This window comes from Pristis pectinata, chromosome 15, assembly GCF_009764475.1.
Source record: "Pristis pectinata isolate sPriPec2 chromosome 15, sPriPec2.1.pri, whole genome shotgun sequence".
Classification (NCBI taxonomy): Eukaryota; Metazoa; Chordata; class Chondrichthyes; order Rhinopristiformes; family Pristidae; genus Pristis; species Pristis pectinata.
In genome coordinates, this window is record NC_067419.1 from 2,583,172 (window position 1) to 2,603,051 (window position 19,880).

The 19,880-nt window shown below is 46.7% G+C and overlaps 1 protein-coding gene across 1 annotated transcript in view; it reads left to right on the top strand.

The window, feature by feature from the left end:
- Positions 1–955: 955 nt before the first annotated feature.
- The window catches only part of LOC127578524 (thromboxane-A synthase-like), a 163,310-nt gene continuing 144,385 nt past the window's right edge, over positions 956–19,880 (top strand). The window contains 1 exon segment of the mRNA XM_052030664.1: positions 956–1,092. Coding sequence (XP_051886624.1) covers positions 956–1,092 — 137 coding nt within the window.

A 19,880-nucleotide genomic window follows, 5' to 3' on the forward strand; every position in this document is an offset into this window, starting at 1 on the left:
TGAAAGCAGTTTCTTGGCATGGAGCAATGCTCATAAGAAATGAAGAGTTGGGCTGTTCAAAAGTCTCCACCTGGCAGCCATGGATAAGTATTTTCCGATTGGTGGCAATGATCAAGGGCAAGAATCTTGGCTCATGTGGTTTCCTGCTGAGGCAGGGAGAAGGCGTGCTCTCTGCAGCAGCAAATGCAGCTGAGGACAAACTGCCCACTGGACAGCGCAGTGATATGCTGCTATCTTGTAGCTTCTGACCTCCGCTGTCTCTTTGTGGAGTTCGCCTGTTCTCCCTGTGAATTCATATGGGCTTCCTCCAGGTGCTCCAGTTCCCTCCCACATCCCAAAGACATCCCAAAGTTGGTAGCTAATTGGCCACTATAAATTGCCCCTCATTAGTAAGTGAGAGGTAAAATGTAGGGGGAGTTGATGGAAATAGTTTACAGGGAAAATTAGTGGGGGAATGGCTTTGCTCTGTCAAACTAGCATGTATTCAATGGGATGAACGGCCTCTTTCTATGTCATAAGGAAGTATGTTTTAATTGAACCAGTCCGCTTGTTTTGGAGCATGCCACCCAATAATACAGCCCTCAAGGTAACACTGCAGCAAAGTCAATATTCAAATTATAGGGTCAATATTCAAATTATAGTACCGCTAGAGGTGGTCTTTCTGGGGATTCGTTAAATCAAGAACCCTCCTGCTTTCTCAGATGTTTGGAGAAGATCATATGGCTTGATTTGAAGCAGGTTAGCCTTCCTAGCCCGAGCAAGTGGTCGCTAAAAGATTACCCAGATTATCATTTTACGGTTTGTGCCCTATTAAAAAAAATACTCTTTACGGCATATCTGGACTGTGGATTTAGAAGAAAACCAAACAAGTCTAATGTTTGTAAAGGTGGAATGTAACCAAGTCCCACTCACGGCAGCTAAACCTGCGATTATTTACATAATGCTGGGATGGAAAATGTCCCAGGGTGCCTACTTCAAAGAATCAGCTGAGAGCATTGGAAGGAACAAGAGGAATGAGCAAAGACATGGTTTCAGGTTTGCAATCGAGGCTGGGACACATGTAACACTGAGGAACTGCTCCAATGTCGATGTGTGAGGCACCAAACGGTTTTCCCTCTGGGGTGCGTGTGAAAGATCCCATAATGATATTGGAAAAGGACAGGAAAATGTTTCCTTGCCTTGGCCACCAAGTATTTCTCCAGACCACTCAGCACAGTTTGACTAGTTTCCTGTTCCTTATCCAATATTGTCATGGGACCTTTTACACTGTGTTTGGACCTTGCTGAACACAAACTGGCTGAAGTTTTCGCAGAAAGCAAGATCACTTCAAAACATAATTCCGTGGATACGAAGTATTTTGCGACATGCTAAGGAACCGAAGGCTGCTACATCAATTAAAATTCTTGATTATGATGGAATGGTCATTTACTTGCATGCTGTTTGGATGAACTCACTGTGTACAAATTGGCAGGCACATTACAAAAGTTATTACTAATAAAAAAAAGTACTTCATCGATCGTGAAGCATTTAGGTCTTTCTAAGGTAATGAACAGCACGTCATTCAGTAAACGTCAATTTTGACAGTAAGAACGTACAAACATAAGATTTTAAAAGCATGAGTAATCTAGTCAGCCCCTCTGCCATTTAATAAGATCATGCTAACCTCAGCTACCCATTGTAACCTTTCATCTCCTTGCTTATCAAAAAATCTGTCAACTTCTTCCATAAAATATTCTGCAGGTCTTTGAGGAAGAGAGTTCTAAAGACTCACAACAGTCTGAGAGAAAACATTTTCCTCACCTCTGTATTAAACTGGTGACCCCGTATTTTTACTCAGTGAGCCTTATTAGATTCTGCCCCCTCTCTTCCCCTGAAAAGACTCCAGGATCTTACACGTTTCAGTCAAGTACTCTCTCATTCTTCTAAACTCCACCTGATACAAGTCTATCAAACTTTATTCATCATAAAATATACATACAAAAAAAAACCCAGTGCCAAACTTTTTACATTCTAGGGTCATTGGGTCCATACATTCAATTGTATTAATAGTTTTTTTTTAACCATAGCACCATTGCCACTCATGTGGCCCCTGGGGTGATACACCCCTTCATTGTTCGAGGGGCTTCCCCAGCTGACTCAGCCCCTCCCATGTCCAGTAGCAGAAGGACCCTAGACTGAGGTCCTTCCCCACAGAGCCTTAGCATGGGCTGCACCCAGCTTCAGTGCATCCCTCAGCACGTACTCCTGCAGCCTGGAATGTGCCAGTCAGCGGCGTTCCCTTACGGACATCTCACTGTGCTGGAAGAATAGTCCAACTTTTTCGCCTAAGATAACCAGGTACTAGTCTGGTAAACCTTTTCTGACCTGCTGCCAACAAATTAACATCCTTAACATTAGAAGAACAAAACTGTGCACAGTACTCCAGATGTGGTCTCACCAGTACTTACATAAGTATTGGTGAGACCATATCTGGAATGCTGTGATTCAATTATATAGTTACTTACTTTTGCACTGTTACCCTGTCCCCATAATTGTTTTTAATTAGTGTTTGCTATCATTTTCTCTCCTGTTTTCTGGTGATTTGCATTTTTTAGGTTATTCTCAGGATTTGGGCATTATTGGTAAGGCCGGCAGATACATCCTCAAACCTTGCAGGTGAGAGGAGGTTGTAGTGGATTGGACAATGTCCTGATTCAATAAGCCTTGAATACAGAGGAGCGGAGTTGATGACATAATAATGTTTTTTTTCTTTTTAATTGAAGAAATATCAGTCCAGATTCTTTTTGTTTTTTTTTGGTTTATTATCTATATATTTTTTTGATTTGGGGGTTCTTCTTTCATATAATTAAATTTCATTTCTTTTCAATCTTTCCTTCTGTATTTGTTCACTTAATAAGAGAACGGGAGGTCTAGATTACTTTTTTTTAACTCCTTATGATTATATACTAACTGTTATGATTGTTATCCTGATCTCTTTATACCATAAGTATAATTACTGATATATTGTAGTGACTCACCGCACCGGCATTGAACTGGCTCCCGACGTTGCGAACGTCGTCAGAGGCCCCGATCCAAGATGGCGTGGGGGCCTCCTTCTTCCCCATCGTCAGGCTAGGAAAGCCCACGCGTGGGAAGGTCAGGAGACCCGCGTGTGACGTCAGTGCGGGAACGGTAGCGTGGAAAGTTTTCGGATATTAAAGGCGCATCACGCCCCTGTCATTCATTTGACTTCTGATTTCAAGCCAGTGACTCTCTGTCTTCATTTTGTAGTATGTAGCTAGCCGCTACATTGGTGACCCCGATGGGCCCAAACGTTTTTGGACCAACGATGTCTGCACAAGAGGTACAGGCAGTAGCCCTTAAACTGCCCACCTTTTGGACCCTCAGGCCTCGCGTCTGGTAGGACCAGGCCGAGGCCCAGTTCCAGATTCGCCAGATCACCAGGGATGACACCAAGTACTACTACATGGTGAGCGCCCTTGACCAAGACACCGCAGCCCAGGTCGAGGACTTCATTCAGGTGTCCCCGGAGGAGGAGAAGTACGATAAGTTCAAAGCCCTCCTTCTCGAGACTTTTGGCCTTTTCCTACGCGAAAGGGCCTCCTGCCTCCTCCACCTCGACGGGTTGGGTGACAGACCCCCCTCTGCACTCATGAACGAGATGTTGGCCCTGGCAGATGGCCACAAACCCTGCCTGATGTTTGAGCAGATCTTCCTGGAGCAGTTACCCGACGACATCCACCTGTTCCTGGCGGATGCCGATTTCGGTGACCCCCGGAAGGTGGCTGCCCGGGCGGACATCCTTTGGGGGGCGAGAAAGGACAGCGCGGTGTCCATCGAGCGCGTTGCCACGCCACGTACCCAGTGGCCCAGCAGGCCAGACCCAGCAATCAAACGCACCCCACCTGCCACTAGGTCTGAGACACCGACTGATCAATGGTGTTTCTACCACCAGCGGTGGGGCGCAGACGCCCGCAGGTGCCGGCCACCATGCAAGTTTCTGGGAAACGCCAGAGCCAGCTGCCACTGATGGTTACAGTGGCTGGCCACCCGGATAGCCTCTTGCATGTGTGGGACAGGCGTTCTGGATGTCGTTTCGTAGTGGACACTGGAGCTGGTCAGTGTCGTGCCTCCCAACAGCCACGAGACTCACAACTGCACACCAGGACCTGCCCTCAGAGCGGCCAACGGCAGTGCCATCCGGACCTTTGGCACCCGTTTGGCGCACCTCCAGTTCAGCACCTGCAACTTTACTTGGAAGTTCATCTTGGCCGCCGTCGTGCAACCACTCCTCGGGGCAGACTTCCTTCGTGCCAACAGTCTGCTGGTTGACCTGTGGGGTAAGCGTTTGGTACATGCCAGGACCTTCCAAGCGTTCTCGTTGGGTGAGGCCAAGCAACCGGCCCCACACCGTCACCATGTCGACCAACGAGTTTGCCAGGGTCCTGGCAGATTTCCTGTCCGTACTAACGCCCTAGTTCTCCACCACCTTGCCTAAGCACAGCGTCCAGCATCACGTCCCCAACTAGGGCCCTCACCTCGACGCCCGCGCCCGGCGGCTACCCCCCGGACAAGCTCCGCCTCGCAAAAGAGGAATTCAAAAAAATGGAGGAGTTGGGGATCATCCGCAGGTCGGACAGCCCATGGGCCTCTCCGCTACACATGGTCCCCAAGGCAGCCGGAGGCTGGCGACCCTGTGGCGATTACCGGCGCCTGAATGACATTACTAACCCGGACCGGTACCCTGTGTCGCACATTCAGGACTTCACTGCCAACCTGCACGGGCGGTCCATTTTTTCCAAGGTCAACCTCGTCCACGGGTATCACCAGATCCCGGTGCATCCGGACGACATTCCAAAGACGGCGCTGATCACACCTTTCGGCCTCTTTGAATTCGTCTGGATGCCCCTTGGCCTCAAGAACGTTGCTCAGTCCTTCCAACGACTGATGGACGCGGTCAGGCGCGACCTTGACTTCGCCTTCATATACCTTGACGACATCTTGATCGCCAGCAGCAGCCGCCAGGAACATTTCACGCGCCTCCGCCAACTCTTTTCTCGCCTGAGGGATTTCGGCCTGACCGTCAACCCAGCCAAATGCCAGTTTGGGCTTGAGTCAATCGATTTCCTGGGCCATCGGATCGACAAACACGGCACCACGCCCCTGCCTGCAAAAGTCGACGCCATCCGCCATTTCGCCAGACCCACCTCCATCAAGGGCCTGCAGGAATTTCTCGGTGTGGTAAACTTTTATCACCGGTTCATACCATCCACGGTCTGCATCATGCGCCCGTTGTTTGCTCTCCTGTCGGGCGGAAGCAAGGACATTGTTTGGTCGGAAGAGGCTCACACCGCGTTCGTCAAAACCAAGCAGGCCTTGGCGGATGCGGTCATGTTGGTGCATCCTCACACGGACGTCCCGACTGCCCTCATGGTCGACGCCTCCAGCACAGCGGTAGGAGGCGTGCTAGAACAGCTTATCGAAGGGCGTTGGCAACCACTGGCGTTCTTCAGCAGGCACCTTCGACCACCAGAGCTCAAATATAGCACCTTCGACCGCAAGCTGTTGGCATTGTACCTGGCCATCAGCCACTTCTGATACTTCTCGGAGGGCAGGCCGTTTACAGCTTTCACTGACCACAAGCCGTTGACCTTCACCTTCAACAAGGTCTCAGATATCTGGTCATCACGGCAGCAGTGGCACTTGTCGTACATCTCGGAGTTCACCACTGACGTCCGCCATCTGTCTGGGAAAGAGAACGTGGTCGCGGATGCACTGTCACGGACCGCCATCCAAGTTTGTCCCAGGGGATGGGTTTCGGCGCCTTGGCGGAGGCACAGCGAACGGACATGGAGATGCCCAGCTATCACACCACAGTCTCGGGCCTGCAACTGCAAGACCTACTGGTGGGCCCAGGAGACCGCACCCTGCTCTGCGATATCTCCACAGGTAGACCCCGCCCCATCATCCCAGCTGCCTGGCGCCGATGGGTGTTTGATGCCATCCACGGCCTTGCACACCCATCCATCCAGACAGTAGTCTGGATGGTGTCCGACAAGTTCGTCTGGCATGGCCTGCGTAAACAGGTTTCCGAATGGGCCCAGTCCTGCACTCACTGCCAGACCTCAAAAGTACAGCAGCACGTCAAGGCCCCCCTGCAGGATTTTCAACCTACCCGCCAGAGGTTCGACCATATCCATGTCGACCTGGTCGGCCCCCTCCCAGTCTCCCGAGGAGCACGGTACCTCCTCACGATTTTACCCACTGGCCTGAAGCCACTCCCCTCGCAGACACCACCACCCAGTCCTGCGCACGGGCCCTTTTGTCAACTTGGGTGGCCCGTTTCAGCGTCCCGGCACATATCACCTCAGACAGGGGAGCTCAACTCACCTCCAGCCTGTGGTCTGCCGTCGCCGACTTGTGGGGTTCCCGGATCCACCTCACCACCGCCTATCACCCACAATCCAATGGGCTGGTGGAGAGGTTCCATCGCCACCTGAAGTCAGCGCTCATGGTCCACCTTAAGGGGCCCAACTGGGTAGACGAACTCCCCTGGGTCCTGCTGGGGATACGCACCACGCCAAAAGAGGACCTGCATGCCTCGTCCGCGGAGATGGTCTATGGAACGCCCTTAGTTGTCCCGGGCGAGTTCCTACCAGCCCCTCAGGGGCCAGAGGAAGAACCTGCCGCGGCGCTCGACCAGCTGCGCGAGTGGCTTGGAAACTCGACCCCGATACCCACCTCGCGACACGGACAGGCCACGACCCATATGCCGACTTCCCTCCAAGACTGTAAGCTTGTCTTCATCAGGAGGGGCGTGTACCAAACACCGCTGCAGCGGCCGTACGAAGGGCCATTCTGGGTCGTCAGGAACAATGGGTCTATGTTCGTGCTGGACATTGGGGGGAGCGAGGAGGTTTTTACAATTGACCGGCTGAAGCCGGCTCATTTAAACTTGGACCAACCTGTGGTGGTCCAGTGAGCACGACGCAGGGGCACGCCACCCAAGTCATAGTTTATTTAATTCTGGTTTTCGCGACGGTATTGCCGGTTCTGGGGTGGGGGGGGTTATGTAGCGACTCACTGCACCGGCATCGAACTGGCTGCCGACATCGCGAACATTGTCGGAGGCCCCGATCCAAGATGGCGCGGGGCCCTCCTTCTTCCCCATCGTCGGGCTAAGAAAGCCCGCCCGCGGGAAGGTCAGGTGACCCGCGGGTGATGGTAGCGCGGGAAGTTTTCGGATATTAAAGGCACACCGCTCCCCTGTCGTTCATTCGACTTCTGATTTCAAACCAGTGACTCTGTGTCTTCATTTTGTAGTGTGTAGCTGGCCGCTACAGTATGTTATTTTGTACTAATTTGAAAATTAATAAAAGGATTGATAAAGAATGTCCTGAGGTGCTGCAATGTGTTCCTGGCTAGAAGCACATTTGCTACAACCCCTTCTCCTCTCTTCCCTTCTTTCTGAAACTTCCTCAGAGTGGATTGACAAGAACGATTTCACGTCTTGACGGGCTTTAGTTATGAGGACTGGGCAGAGAAGTTGTTCTCTTTGCAACTGTGGAAGTTGTGGGGGTGGGGGTGGATCTGAGAGAGGGATTTAAAATTTTGAGGGTCCAGGCATACAAGCAGAGAAACTGTTCTCAGTAGCAGAGAGGTGATGGTCTGGAATGTATTGCTGGGGAGAAGTGGAGGCAGATTCAGCTGTCGCTTTCAAAAGGAAGCTGCACGGGTATTTAGAAGGAAGGAATCTGAGAAGCTGTGGAGAGTGGGCAGGGGAGTGAGCCAGCAGTACTTGTCTCAAATAAAAGAGGTACAGTCCCGGTGTGGCCATACAACCTTCCGCCTTGCTGGAACTTTTCTGTGATACTTTCTTTCTCAGTCTTTCCTTTCGATCCACCCAGGTTCTCTCACCCACTTTTCCCCAACACACCACCACGCTGCACCGCCCCCTCCCCCAGCCCACCATTATCCAGTTTTGTTCCCCCTCCCCCACCTGGTTCTATCTGCGTATCACCCACACACTTTACCCACGAGGTCTCCTACTCCCTTCCCCTCCTGGTCCATCTGGCCACCGTCCCTCCCCTCATCTGGTTCCACACATCATCCTCCTTAATTAGCAGATTCTATCATCTGTGACCTCTTTTAGAACAGAGAACAGTACCGCACAGGAACAGGCCCTTCGGCCCACAGTGTCTGTGCCGACCATGATGCCAATCTGAACTAATCCCATCTGCCTGCGCAAGGTCCCTATCCCTCTATCACCGGCCTGTTCATGTGTCTATCTGAATACTTTTCAAATGTTGATATTGTATCTGCTTCCAGTAACTCTCCTTTAAACCTTCCCCCTCTCACCTTAAACCTATGCCCTCTAGTACTTGTCATTGTCACCTTGGGAGAAAGGTTCTGACTATATACCCTACCTATGCCTCTCATAATCTTGTCTATTTCTATGAGGTTGCCCCCTCAGCCTCTGACGCTCTAGAGAAATCAATCCAAGTTTGTCCAACCTCTCCTTATAGGTAATAATCTCCATTCCAGGCAACATCCTGGTGAACTATTTCTGCACCCTCTTCAATGCCCCCACATCCTTCCTGTAATGTAGTGGCTGGAACTGCACACACTACTCCAAATGTTTTATACAGTTGTAACGTTACTTGCCACCTTTTATACTAAATGCCCCGACCAATGAAGGCCGGCCTATCCACTTGTGTTGCCACTTTCATGGAGCTATGGACTTGCACCCCGAGATCCCCCTGTACATCGTTGCTCCGAAGGGTCCTGCCGCTTATTTTTTCCTTTCCTCTTTCATTTGACTTCCCAAAATGCATCACCTCAAACTTGTCCGGATTAAACTCCATCCGCCATTTCTCTGCCCCACATTTCCAACTGATCTATATCCTGCTGTATCCGTTGATAATCTACCTCACTCTCTGCAGTTCCCCCAATGTTTGTATCGCCTGCAGACTTGATAATCCGACCACCCACATTTTCATCCAAATCATTTGTAGACATTACAAATAACAGGTCCCAGCATCGATCCTTGTGGAACACCACTGGTCACAGACCTTCAATCAGAAAATCACCGCTCCACCATCTATCTATCTATCTATCTATCTATCTATCTATCTATCTATCTATCTATCTATCTATCTATCTATCTATCTATCTATCTATCTATCTGTCACATGTACATCGAAACACACAGTGAAATACGTCTTTTTGCATTGCTAAGAATGTGCTGGGGGCAGCCCGCAAGTGTCGCCACGCTTCCGGCGCCAACATATCACGCCCACAGCTTCCTAACCTGTACGACTTTGGAATGTGGGAGGAAACCGGACCACCCGGAGGAAACCCACGCAGACACGGGGAGAACATACTTACAGACAGTGGCGGGAATTGAACCCGGGTCGCTGGCGCTGTAAACCATTACACTAACCGCTATGCTACTGTGCCTGCCCTTCTTGGACCAAACCAATTTTTAAACCAACCTATCTCACCTGGTTCCACCTGTCTCACCCGTCCTTCTCACCTCCGCCACTGGCTATCTTCCTTCTACACTCTCAGTCCTAATTCAGGGCCTCGACCTGAAACGTCGACTATCCTTCTATCTCCGCGGACACTGCCTGACCTGCTAAATTCCTTCAGCAGTTTTGCTTTCGCTCCCAATCTTTCTAAATTGGATGAAAGTGAGATTAGGCTGGGTAACTCCTTTTCACCATGATGGGCCCAATCGTCTTCTTCTAAATGCTCGATGACTTTTTCTTATAACTTTATAAACTTTTATCCAGTTTTATTGTGAAGTCATCCTTGGTGTGAATGGATAACTACCTTCACATACATTGCCTGTTGTGTCATTTCCAGCAACTTCTGCTTTTGCTTCCAGATTCCTACCATCTGCGCTTGTTTTTGCTTTTGTAAACTGTTGTCTGGCCGTGGATGATTCAGCTACATTGATTTTCCAATGACATTTGCAAAACAAAGGGAGAATATTAATAATGCAGTGTAAACAACACTCGCAATCTCATTAACGATTTATTGACTGTGCACGATGGTTTTCAGAAGTGTGGACATTCTATTGCGCATTCATGCATCAAAGCAAGAGTAAAAGCACCCACTAAATAATAAATAAATCCTTCTTTTGTTATAATATGCCCAAGCTTGGATTTTCCACCTCTCCCTCGTAGGAGAACCGTTGACTGCTGATTGGGAATTTGTTTCCTGAACTTGATATTAGTTTTGAAGTTGCAGCGAGAGGCAATCTGTAACATGCCCCGCACACGCTGCACGGCAGCCTGGCCGGTGATTGACAGCGCGCAGTGCCTGCTGGGAGTTGTAGTCCCCACCGTTCCCGCCGCACCCATTTGGATGGTGGCGGGAGATTGGGAACATAAATGACCGCGCAGAAGGGGGAGGGACTCCTGTCAGCGGTTCCTTGCACCCCTCACCCCCACTCCTCCCCCACTCTCCCCCTCCCACTCTTCCCCCCCAGTCTTCCCTTCTCCTCCTTTCCCCCCCTACCCCCCCCATCTGGCCCCTCATCCCCAGTCGCTGCACAGGTAACCTGGGCTATTCGCCCACAGAGGGCATCACACCCCAGTCTCTGGAGCAGCGCGGCTGCAGCTACAGGGCTCCTGGTGAGGACAGAAGGATGTCTCTGGCTGACTCTGCCTAACGCTGAGCATTTGGGGAGTGTTGAGGCCAAATTATTAAAGGGCTGGGGATGAGAGTTAAAAATGTATCATTTAAAGTGGTGGTTGAAGATCTAATGCCATTGTCAAAGGGGTAACTGATGTCCTAACCAGCGTGAAGCCAAAGTAAAGAACCTCGACCACTCCTCCTTTTCACTTCTGGGATTGTATTGCATGTAAACAGATGTTTGCAACACCAGCTTGTGTTTCAAAGCAGTTAAGTTGAAGATGTGACTATTTCGTGTAACCAACAGAAACGTAAGAGACTGCAGATGCTGTAACCTGGAGGAAGACACCGTCTGCTGGAGGAACTAAGTGGGTCAAATGACACCTGTGCCAGGAAAGGAATAGTCGACCTGGGTCCTGATGCAGGGTTTCCTCCTGAAATGCTGACAATCCCTTTCCTTCCGCAGATGCTGCTCAACCCACTTTCCTCCAGCAGATTGTGTGTTGCCGGTGTAATCAACGGTTGTCTTTTAATTCTTACCTTCAGCAGCCCTCCTGGTGGAGATGCCGCATACAGCCCAGAAATGGCCCTCCAAATCCATGCTGACCTTTTCTGCCCACTTCTGCCACTTGCATGAATTAGGATTGTATCACTCCATGCCACGGCCAAGAAAGCTCACCAGTGTATCTACTTCCTCAGGAGGCTAAAGAAATTCAGTTTGTCCCCTTTGACTCTCACCGACTTTTACCGATGCACCATAGAAAGCATCCTATCTGGATGTATCACGGCTTGGTACGGCAATTGGTCTGCCCAGGACTGCAAGAAACTGCAGAGAGTTGTGGACACAGCCCAGCGCATCACGGAATCCAGCCTCCCCTCCTTGGACTCTGTCTTTACCTCTCACTGCCTTGGTGAAGCAGCCAGCATAATCAAAGACCCCACCCACCCGGGACATTCTCTCTTCTCTCCTCTTCCATTTGGTAGAAGATACAGGAGGCTGAAGGCATGTACCACCAGGCTCAAGGACAGCTTCTACCCCACTGTGATAAGACTATTGAATGGTTCCCTTATACGATGAGATGGACTCTGACCTCACAATCTACCTTGTTGTGACCTTGCACATTATTGCACTGCACTTTCTCTGTAGCTGTGACACTTTGTACTGTTATTGTTTTACCTGTACTACATCAACGCACTCTGTACTAACTCAATGTAACTGCACTGTGTAATGAATTGACCTGTACGATTGGTATGCAAGCCAAGTTTTTCACTGCACCTCGGTACAAGTGACAATAATAAACCAATACCAATACCAATACTATACAAGCATCAGTTTAAATGCCTCTTAAACATAGTAATTGCATCTGATTTCACCACCCCTTGCAGAGAGTTCCAGACATCAACCACTCTGCCAGTGTGTCTGTAAACATAAAAACAACAAACTTGCCCTTTGGGTCCTGTTTAAAACTCTTTCCTCTCATGTTCAACCTATGCCTGCTAGATTTTGTTACCTTTACCTGGGTGGAAAAGACTTCATGCTTCTTTATTCTTATATTTCTATCAGGTCACCTCTTGGCCTCTGTTGCTCCAGGGAAAACAAGGCTAGCCTGTTCAATCTCTCTCCATTGTTGGTGTCCTCCAATCCAGGCACCATTCTGATGAACTTCCTCTGCACTGCCTCCAGTTCAATCACTTCTTTCCTATCATGTGGCAACCAGAACTGCATACAATATTCCAAGTGTGGCCTAAGCAGTGTATTCTGTGCCCTGACCTCTGAGGCAAGCACGCCATATACCTTCTTCACCACCTGTGTACTTTCAGGGAACAATAGACTTGGACACCCCCCACCCCCCCACTCGGTCTCTCTGTTCGTCAACATTCCTTAGTGCCCTCCCATTTACTGTATGTGTCTACCCCTTGACTTCCCAAAATGGATTAAATGGAGGAATAAATATGTTACCAAATCTGCTAGAGGTGTGCCTGCCAATAGTGAATGATATTAAACCATTGCCAAAACTCATGTCTGATCTAGGTAATGCAGTTTTTGGTATGGGTTGCAAAGTTTAGGGTGCCCTGGAGCTTAGGACGTGCTTCAAATCAAATGATGATGAGGGCGTGTGTTTGGTTGGGTCGTGTTGGGTAAGTGGGTTAGGCAGCCCTGTTGTGAGTGGCTGTGGTTGGAAACTAATCTTGTGACACCTGTGACCAAGTGGTCATCTTCGGTGTTAGACAGTTGCTGGGGAAATGGAGTTGCTGGTTGGGAAACAGATGTGCTGCAGATAATGGCTTCAGTTTTCAATACTTAGTTGATAAAATTTCTGTTCACCAATTACTGTATGTCAGACAAGTAGTGTTGGGGGGGAGGGGGTAGGTGAGCAGTGTGGGTTTTAATGCAGATCTGTGTAACTACATGTGTTTATGGCAATGATTGTTTAGATTTGAGAGTCACTTGAATATAGTTCCACAGGGCATAACAAGGTTACAGCTCATGGAGGAACACCCAGTTGGTAATGTTTGAGGAGGAACAGTTTAATTTGGTCGCTGTCCTCCAGTACTGTGTCCCATCATGGCCTGTCCCACTGACAAAATAGATCCACCGGAGGTGGCAATACTTTGATATCTAGGTAGGACGGTATCACCTTGGAAACCCTCAACATTGTCTCTGGAGTCCTGAAGTTTCACGGCACCGTGACATACATGTGCAAGGGAGCCACCACCTCCTGATTAGAGTTACTATACTTTCGCAGTTGATAAATGGGTTCTCTGTTGAGCAGCACTGAAAGTAGCAAATGCATGAAAGGTATGGGGGACTTAGATATCTAAGCTGGAGGGCCTAGATAGAACAGATAACCAGAATCTTTTCCCCATGGTAGGGGTATCAAAAACAATGGAGACAGGTTTAAGGTGAGAAAGAGAAGTTTTAAAGGAGATCTGGAGGGTAAGTTGTCTTTACATAATAGTTGATAGCTGGACTGTGCTGTGCTGCAAGATGAGGTGGTGAAATCAGATACACTAATACATTAAGGAGGATTTTAGACAGATATTTGAATAGGCAAGGAATGAAAGGTTATGGCCCTAATGCGGGCAAGTTGGATTAGTTAGGTGGGCAAAAAGGTTAGCCAAAGGGCCAATTTCAGTGCTGATACTACCAAGTCTTAATGGATGCAGCTGACCTTGCCAGTCTATCTGTTGTAGACGCAAATGTCCATTACTGTCTTGGTGCCTTCTTACCTTCACGTAGAGGATGCCCCCAATATTGTATGACACTGCATCCTGCTAAATAGAGCGGAATCAAAGCAAATCTGGCAGCTCAAAACTGGATATCAATTAAGAACGGTGGACCAATAGCAGAGGTAGAATTGTATTCCATCCAAATCAATCTGCAATAGTATGGCCCTGTATATCCCTCACCACCGTTACTATAAAACAGGAGAGCAGTTATCTCTGATTGTAGGGAGATTTGAGAGAGGTAACATGGAAAGATTTGAAAATCAGGATGAGAATTTTAAAATCAAGGTGTCATTTGCCCTGAAACAAATATAGCTAGCAAGCAAAGGGATGATGGGCGAACAGGACTTGGTATTTGCAGTCGGGCACTGGAGTTTTTAACAATCTTGAATTTTCAAATGCACACCCAGCTTGTCTCATTTCTACTCAGAGATGATCATATATTATGAAATAGGCAAGATGACGGCAGGTAGAATCGTGTGGGAGCTAGTGTGAGGTTATGCACATCAGTAGGAGGTACTGAAGTAGAATATTTTAATTGTTGAGAAACTAGTAGAAGTTTGTGAAGCGATGGAACTAGGTTGCTCGTTGAGGGGGTGCAGAATTAAGCATGTGAGTATACCAAATAAATTGCCTCTATTGCTAGGTGTTTGGACCATAAAATTAGCTGAAATTGCACTGAACTTTGAATGCATATTTGGAATACTGTGTACAATTTGTTTCTTGGATTTGCTGGCCTTGGGGGTGGGGCGAGGGGAGGGGTGGGGGAGGTGGGTCACATAGTGTAGATTTGCTAAAATGATTCCTGATCCTGGGACTGAGAGGTTGTCCTTTGAGGAGTGACTGGGGGAAACTTGGTCTCTATCCACTGAAATTTAGGGGAATGACTGCTGATGTTAGATTCTGAAAGAAATTAACAGGCTGTTTCCTCTCTGAAAAACCTTGAACTCTGGGGCATTGCCTTAGGATAAGGCAGGCAGATGGAAGTTTGTGTAGTCATCCTCTCCTTCTGATTATGCATGGCCTTGAGGTTTTCAATACCATCCTGAGTGCTGCTACTCCTCATGGACCAGAGATTAGAGTCAATGGGGGAACGTTGCATTTCAAGGAGGCTTTGAGGTCATTCCTGAATTCTTCTATAATATAGCGACAGTGGAAGGGAAGGGACAAACAATGTGGCATGATGACACTGGCTGTTAATATACATATAGAAAGTGGTGCTGGGTGGCAGCAAGCACATGAGAAGCAGGTGTGAAGACCAATCTCATTGTTAGTGATCTGGCAGGAAAGGGAACAGGTGATTAGCAATCAACAAAACAATGCTGAAAATCTGAGTCTCGGTCATTTGATCACATGCGTACTAAAGGAATCCCGGGGGCGGGTAGAAGAAGCAAAAGTTTGCATATACATAAGTTCCATACATGGTACTGGAGAACGAGCAGGCACTAATTTTATTCCTATATCCAAAAAGAGGAAGAGAGCAAACTTAAGCTGATTGGCATATGGTTTGACGCACCAAAAGCTGGAGGAACTCAGTGGGTCGGGCAGCATCTATGGAGGGAAATGGACAGTCGATATTTCGGGTCGAGACCCTTCATCTGGGCTGAAAGATGGGGAGATTAGCCAGCAGAAAAAAGTGGAGGCGAGGGATGAAGCAAGAGCTGGCAGGCGATAGGTGGATGCAGGTGAGGGGCTGGGAGCGGGTGATAGGCATATGGTTCTCTTTAGTGATGGAAAAAAATTGAGTATACTAGAAGAAGTGATACAGGAGATGTGGAATGCAGGAAATAGTTACCATGGATTCGGAAAATTTAAGCTGTGATTAACTAACTTGGTTACGTAATGGGAAAAGATGAGCATAATGCCACAAATGCCATATACTTGTACTGCTAAAAGACAGGCACTACACTCAGAATTCATGAAAAAGGTTTTGGAGATGGGACAGGTACATTGAATGGATACAAATGAGCTAAACTAGTAAACAAGGTGTGGTGACAAACAAATATTCAGGCTGGGAGAACGTAGAAGGTAGTGTTCTGTTGGGATTCGTGCTGGGAACAATGTTATTAGTTTTCATCTATTTGAATTTGGGAACAAATCAAGTCGGCATCTGTATTTTCAGGTGATATCACACTGAGGGTATAATTTGTACTGAATGAGAATATTCCAATACAATACAGATCTGGGCACTATCGAATGATTTTTTTCATATGTTGTGTATGGGAGGGCAAAATGAAAGCTCAGCTACACATTAGAAAATAAGAAACTGAGGTGGAAGAGACCGACAGGTTAGTACAAGAGCTAGGAGAGTGCAGCCGTCTTGAAAGGTTGAATAGATTGTTCCTTGGATTAGAGAGTGTTCGTATGAAGGCTTTTAAATTATTGGAGAAGGTGGACAGGTTACATATGAAGAAAAAATTTTCATGTTGGGAAATCCAAAACTGGAGGCCATAAATACGAGATGCTTACCAAGAGAAATAAGTGGAAACATTTGGGTCAAATCCGGGCAAATGGGACTAGCTTAGAGGGGTATCTTATTTGGCATGGATGAGTTGGGCCAAAGGGCCTGTTTCCGTGCTTTCTTCTCCATGACACTGTCTTTAGTGGCTGGAATGTGGAACTTCATACCACAGGAATCAGTTGAGGCAAATTCATGATATATTTTCAAAAGCAAATGAGGAAAAAATAGAAAGATGTGCTGAAAGGTGGGTGGGAGGAGATATGGAGTATCAGTACCAGCACATACAAGTTTGGGTTAGGTGACTTCTTTGTGTTGTATAGTCTATGTTACTGAATGTGAACTGTATTGAAATGGGATCTTGAAATATGATTGTTCAGTTATAACTCTTGGTAGTTCTTATCTCCAGAAAGCTTTCAGAAGAACATGAGAATTATTTATAGCCACATTTTTTCTGGAATTGGTGGATTTGTAGGCAAAGGCAAACAGATGAAAAGAACTTGTGTTTGTGTTGTGCCCGTCTTGTCCTCGTCACATTCCAAAAATATCTCTTTTCTTACTCCTGCTATACAGGTAAATGTGTAAGGCAATTTGAATCGAGCAACATTCCACAAATATCAAGGATTAGTGAAGGAGTTATCTATTTATTACAATAGCTGTGAGTTGAATTTCTATTAAAATGATGGGGAGAACATGAGATTTCCTTTGAAAATTGTAAAGGATATTTTACATCCACCTGAATAATAACATGGATCTTTGGTTTATTTTGGTTTGAAAGACAATACCTAAATTATGTGCTTGGGAATGGAGTTTGAATTGATATCTGAGAGCTACTGCTAAGCAAAACTTTAAGAAGTATTTTCATTTAAGCATTCCTTGATTGTTCCTGATTAAAATAATTCAGTGGCCCAGAATTTTCTCCCAGAATAGTAAGGAATTTAATGGTGCTTTTTGCTATCATTGTGTAAATTGTCCAGTAACTTGTCAGGAAGAGAGACTTTGAAATGATCACACATGAGGGATGGAAACCTGGGACAAATTAGGATATGTGTAGTGCAGCTCAGTTTGAGTTTATGGAGAGTGACTGGTCAAAAGAGTGTTCAAATCTTATCCATCCAGTTTTCCTCTTCAGCATATTGCAGGACAGATAAATTTGCAGACTCAAGGGAATGAGAGGACCTGTTCTATCATAATTTGGACCAATTTATCATAAGCAATTATCGGAGAAAACACTGATATTTTTAACGTAAGGAGGCATCTTGTACCACCTTGACCAATCTTGATGATTTACTTTTCATCCAAGGCTATAATCCAACTGGCAGTGATGGGACTGTGACTGTGAATTCCCCATCCAATGAAACTCCCATTTAAGTGTGTCTACAGTAAGTTTTAGCGTTCACTATACACATTTCCTAGAGCAAGGGAAAAATCAATGGTTCCATTACATTTGTTCAAATGTTTGTTTTAAGCAGCAGCATGGAAACTGGACTAAATGCTCCCTCTAACTATTCCACATGAAAAGGAGGGTGAACGACTGTATGAACGTCCCAAGGTTGGGCAGGCTGTTAATGGAAACCCTGATGCACATGAAGTGATGAGTTTAATAAGCACTGGGTCCAGAAGAGGTGGGTTGTGAACATCCACCAGGGTCCAATTATAGGTATCCATGCATTGAATTTTTAACGTGAGTGAATGTGAATATCATAAACATGGAAAAATGGAATGCAACTCAATAAACACAAAAGAAAAATCATTTGAAGTGGAACGCATTGCCTGAAATTCTAGTGGAAGCAAATTCAAAAGTAACTTTCAAAAGAGAAATTCCTATATTCCTGAGGGGAAACATTTATAATCCTGGGGAAAAGAACAAGGGAAGGGAACTCATTGAATTGTTTTTTCAAAATGTCAGCACAGGCACAGTAGGCCAAATAGCCTACTCCTGTCTTTAACAGTTCTATTAATACACATAATTAACAAGATGACTAAGAAAAACCTGAACTGCAGAACTAAGTGTCGAATCAGTGCTATATAGATGCGGCATTGTAAAACAGGATCCAAAAATGAATTGGCAAAAGTGACCTCCCATAACCTTGCCTGATGGTGCATTGAGTCAATGTTGTACAAAGTTGTAATTGTTGGCCAATGATGACTTAATTGGTGGCAAAAGGAATGTGAAGAAAATAGATTCCTCCTTCTGATGGCTTTTAAGGGAACTCTGTGGTGTTCTCTAATCAGAATTACGAATGCAAGGTGTGCGTAATCTTTTTAACCATTCGGACTATTTATCGTAAAATGTCTTGCATTGTTTTTTTTTCATTTGGTTTTCACTTTGGTGCTCCTGTGACGTAGTTTGGGAGGTTACATTAAAGATTTTAAATAAATGCAGATTGTTTTAAATATAGTTAATGTGCACATTTAATTAAAAGTTGTCTACTACTTTTCATTTTACTAATGACTGCAAATACATTGGTTATGTTATTCCCTACCAGCCTGGCCCCACTAAATCGCACTTCCCTTGGACAATCAAGGTTCACAATGTGATTCTGGAAAATGTGGAGCATTTCCCATATCTCAGGAGCTACCTCTTGGTGCAGGTAGACATCAAGTACTGACATTCATCGCTGCCTCCAATACATCAAAAAAGCCTTGATCAACTGAGGAAAGGTACTTGGAAGTTCAAGACAGTGAGGCAGAGAAGGAATGGCAGGGTGAAGAAACCATGGGTGACAAGAGAGGTGGAACTAGTTAGGAAGAATAAGGCAGCATACATAAGGTATAAACAGCAAGGATCAGATGGGGCTCGTGAGGAATATAGAGTAGCAAGGAAGGAACTTAAGAAGGGGCTGAGGAGAGCGAGAAGGGGACGAAAAGGCTTTGGCGAATAGGGTTGTGGAGAATCCCAAGGCTTTTTTCTCATACATGAAGAGCAGAAGGATGGCTAGAGTAAAGGTAGGTCCGATTAAAGACAAAGGTGGGAAGATGTGCCTGGAAGCTGTGGAAGTGGGTGAGGTTCTCAGTGAATACTTCTCTTCGGTATTAATCAAGGAGAGGGGTCTTGATGACGCTGAGGACAGTGTTGGTGAGGGTAATGTTCTAGAGTATGTAGATATCAAGAGAGAGGATGTGTTGGAGCTGTTAGAAAATATTAGGACAGATAAGTCCCCGGGGCCTGACGGAATATTCCCCAGGCTGCTGGGTGAGGCGAGGGAGGAGATTGCTGAACCATTGGTTAGGATCTTTGAGTCCTCGTTGTCCACGGGGATAGTACCGGAGGATTGGAGGGTGGCCAATGTTGTCCCCTTATTCAAAAAAGGTAGTAGGGATAGTCCAGGGAATTACAGACCGGTGAGCCTTATGTCTGTGGTGGGTAAGCTGTTAGAAAGGATTCTAAGAGATAGGATCTATGAGCATTTAGAGAATCATGGACTGATTAGGGACAGCCAGCATGGCTTTGTGAAGGGAAGATCTTACCTCACAAGTCTGATAGGGTTCTTTTAGGAGGTGACCAGGAAGATTGATGAGGGTAGTGCAGTAGATATGGTCTACATGGATT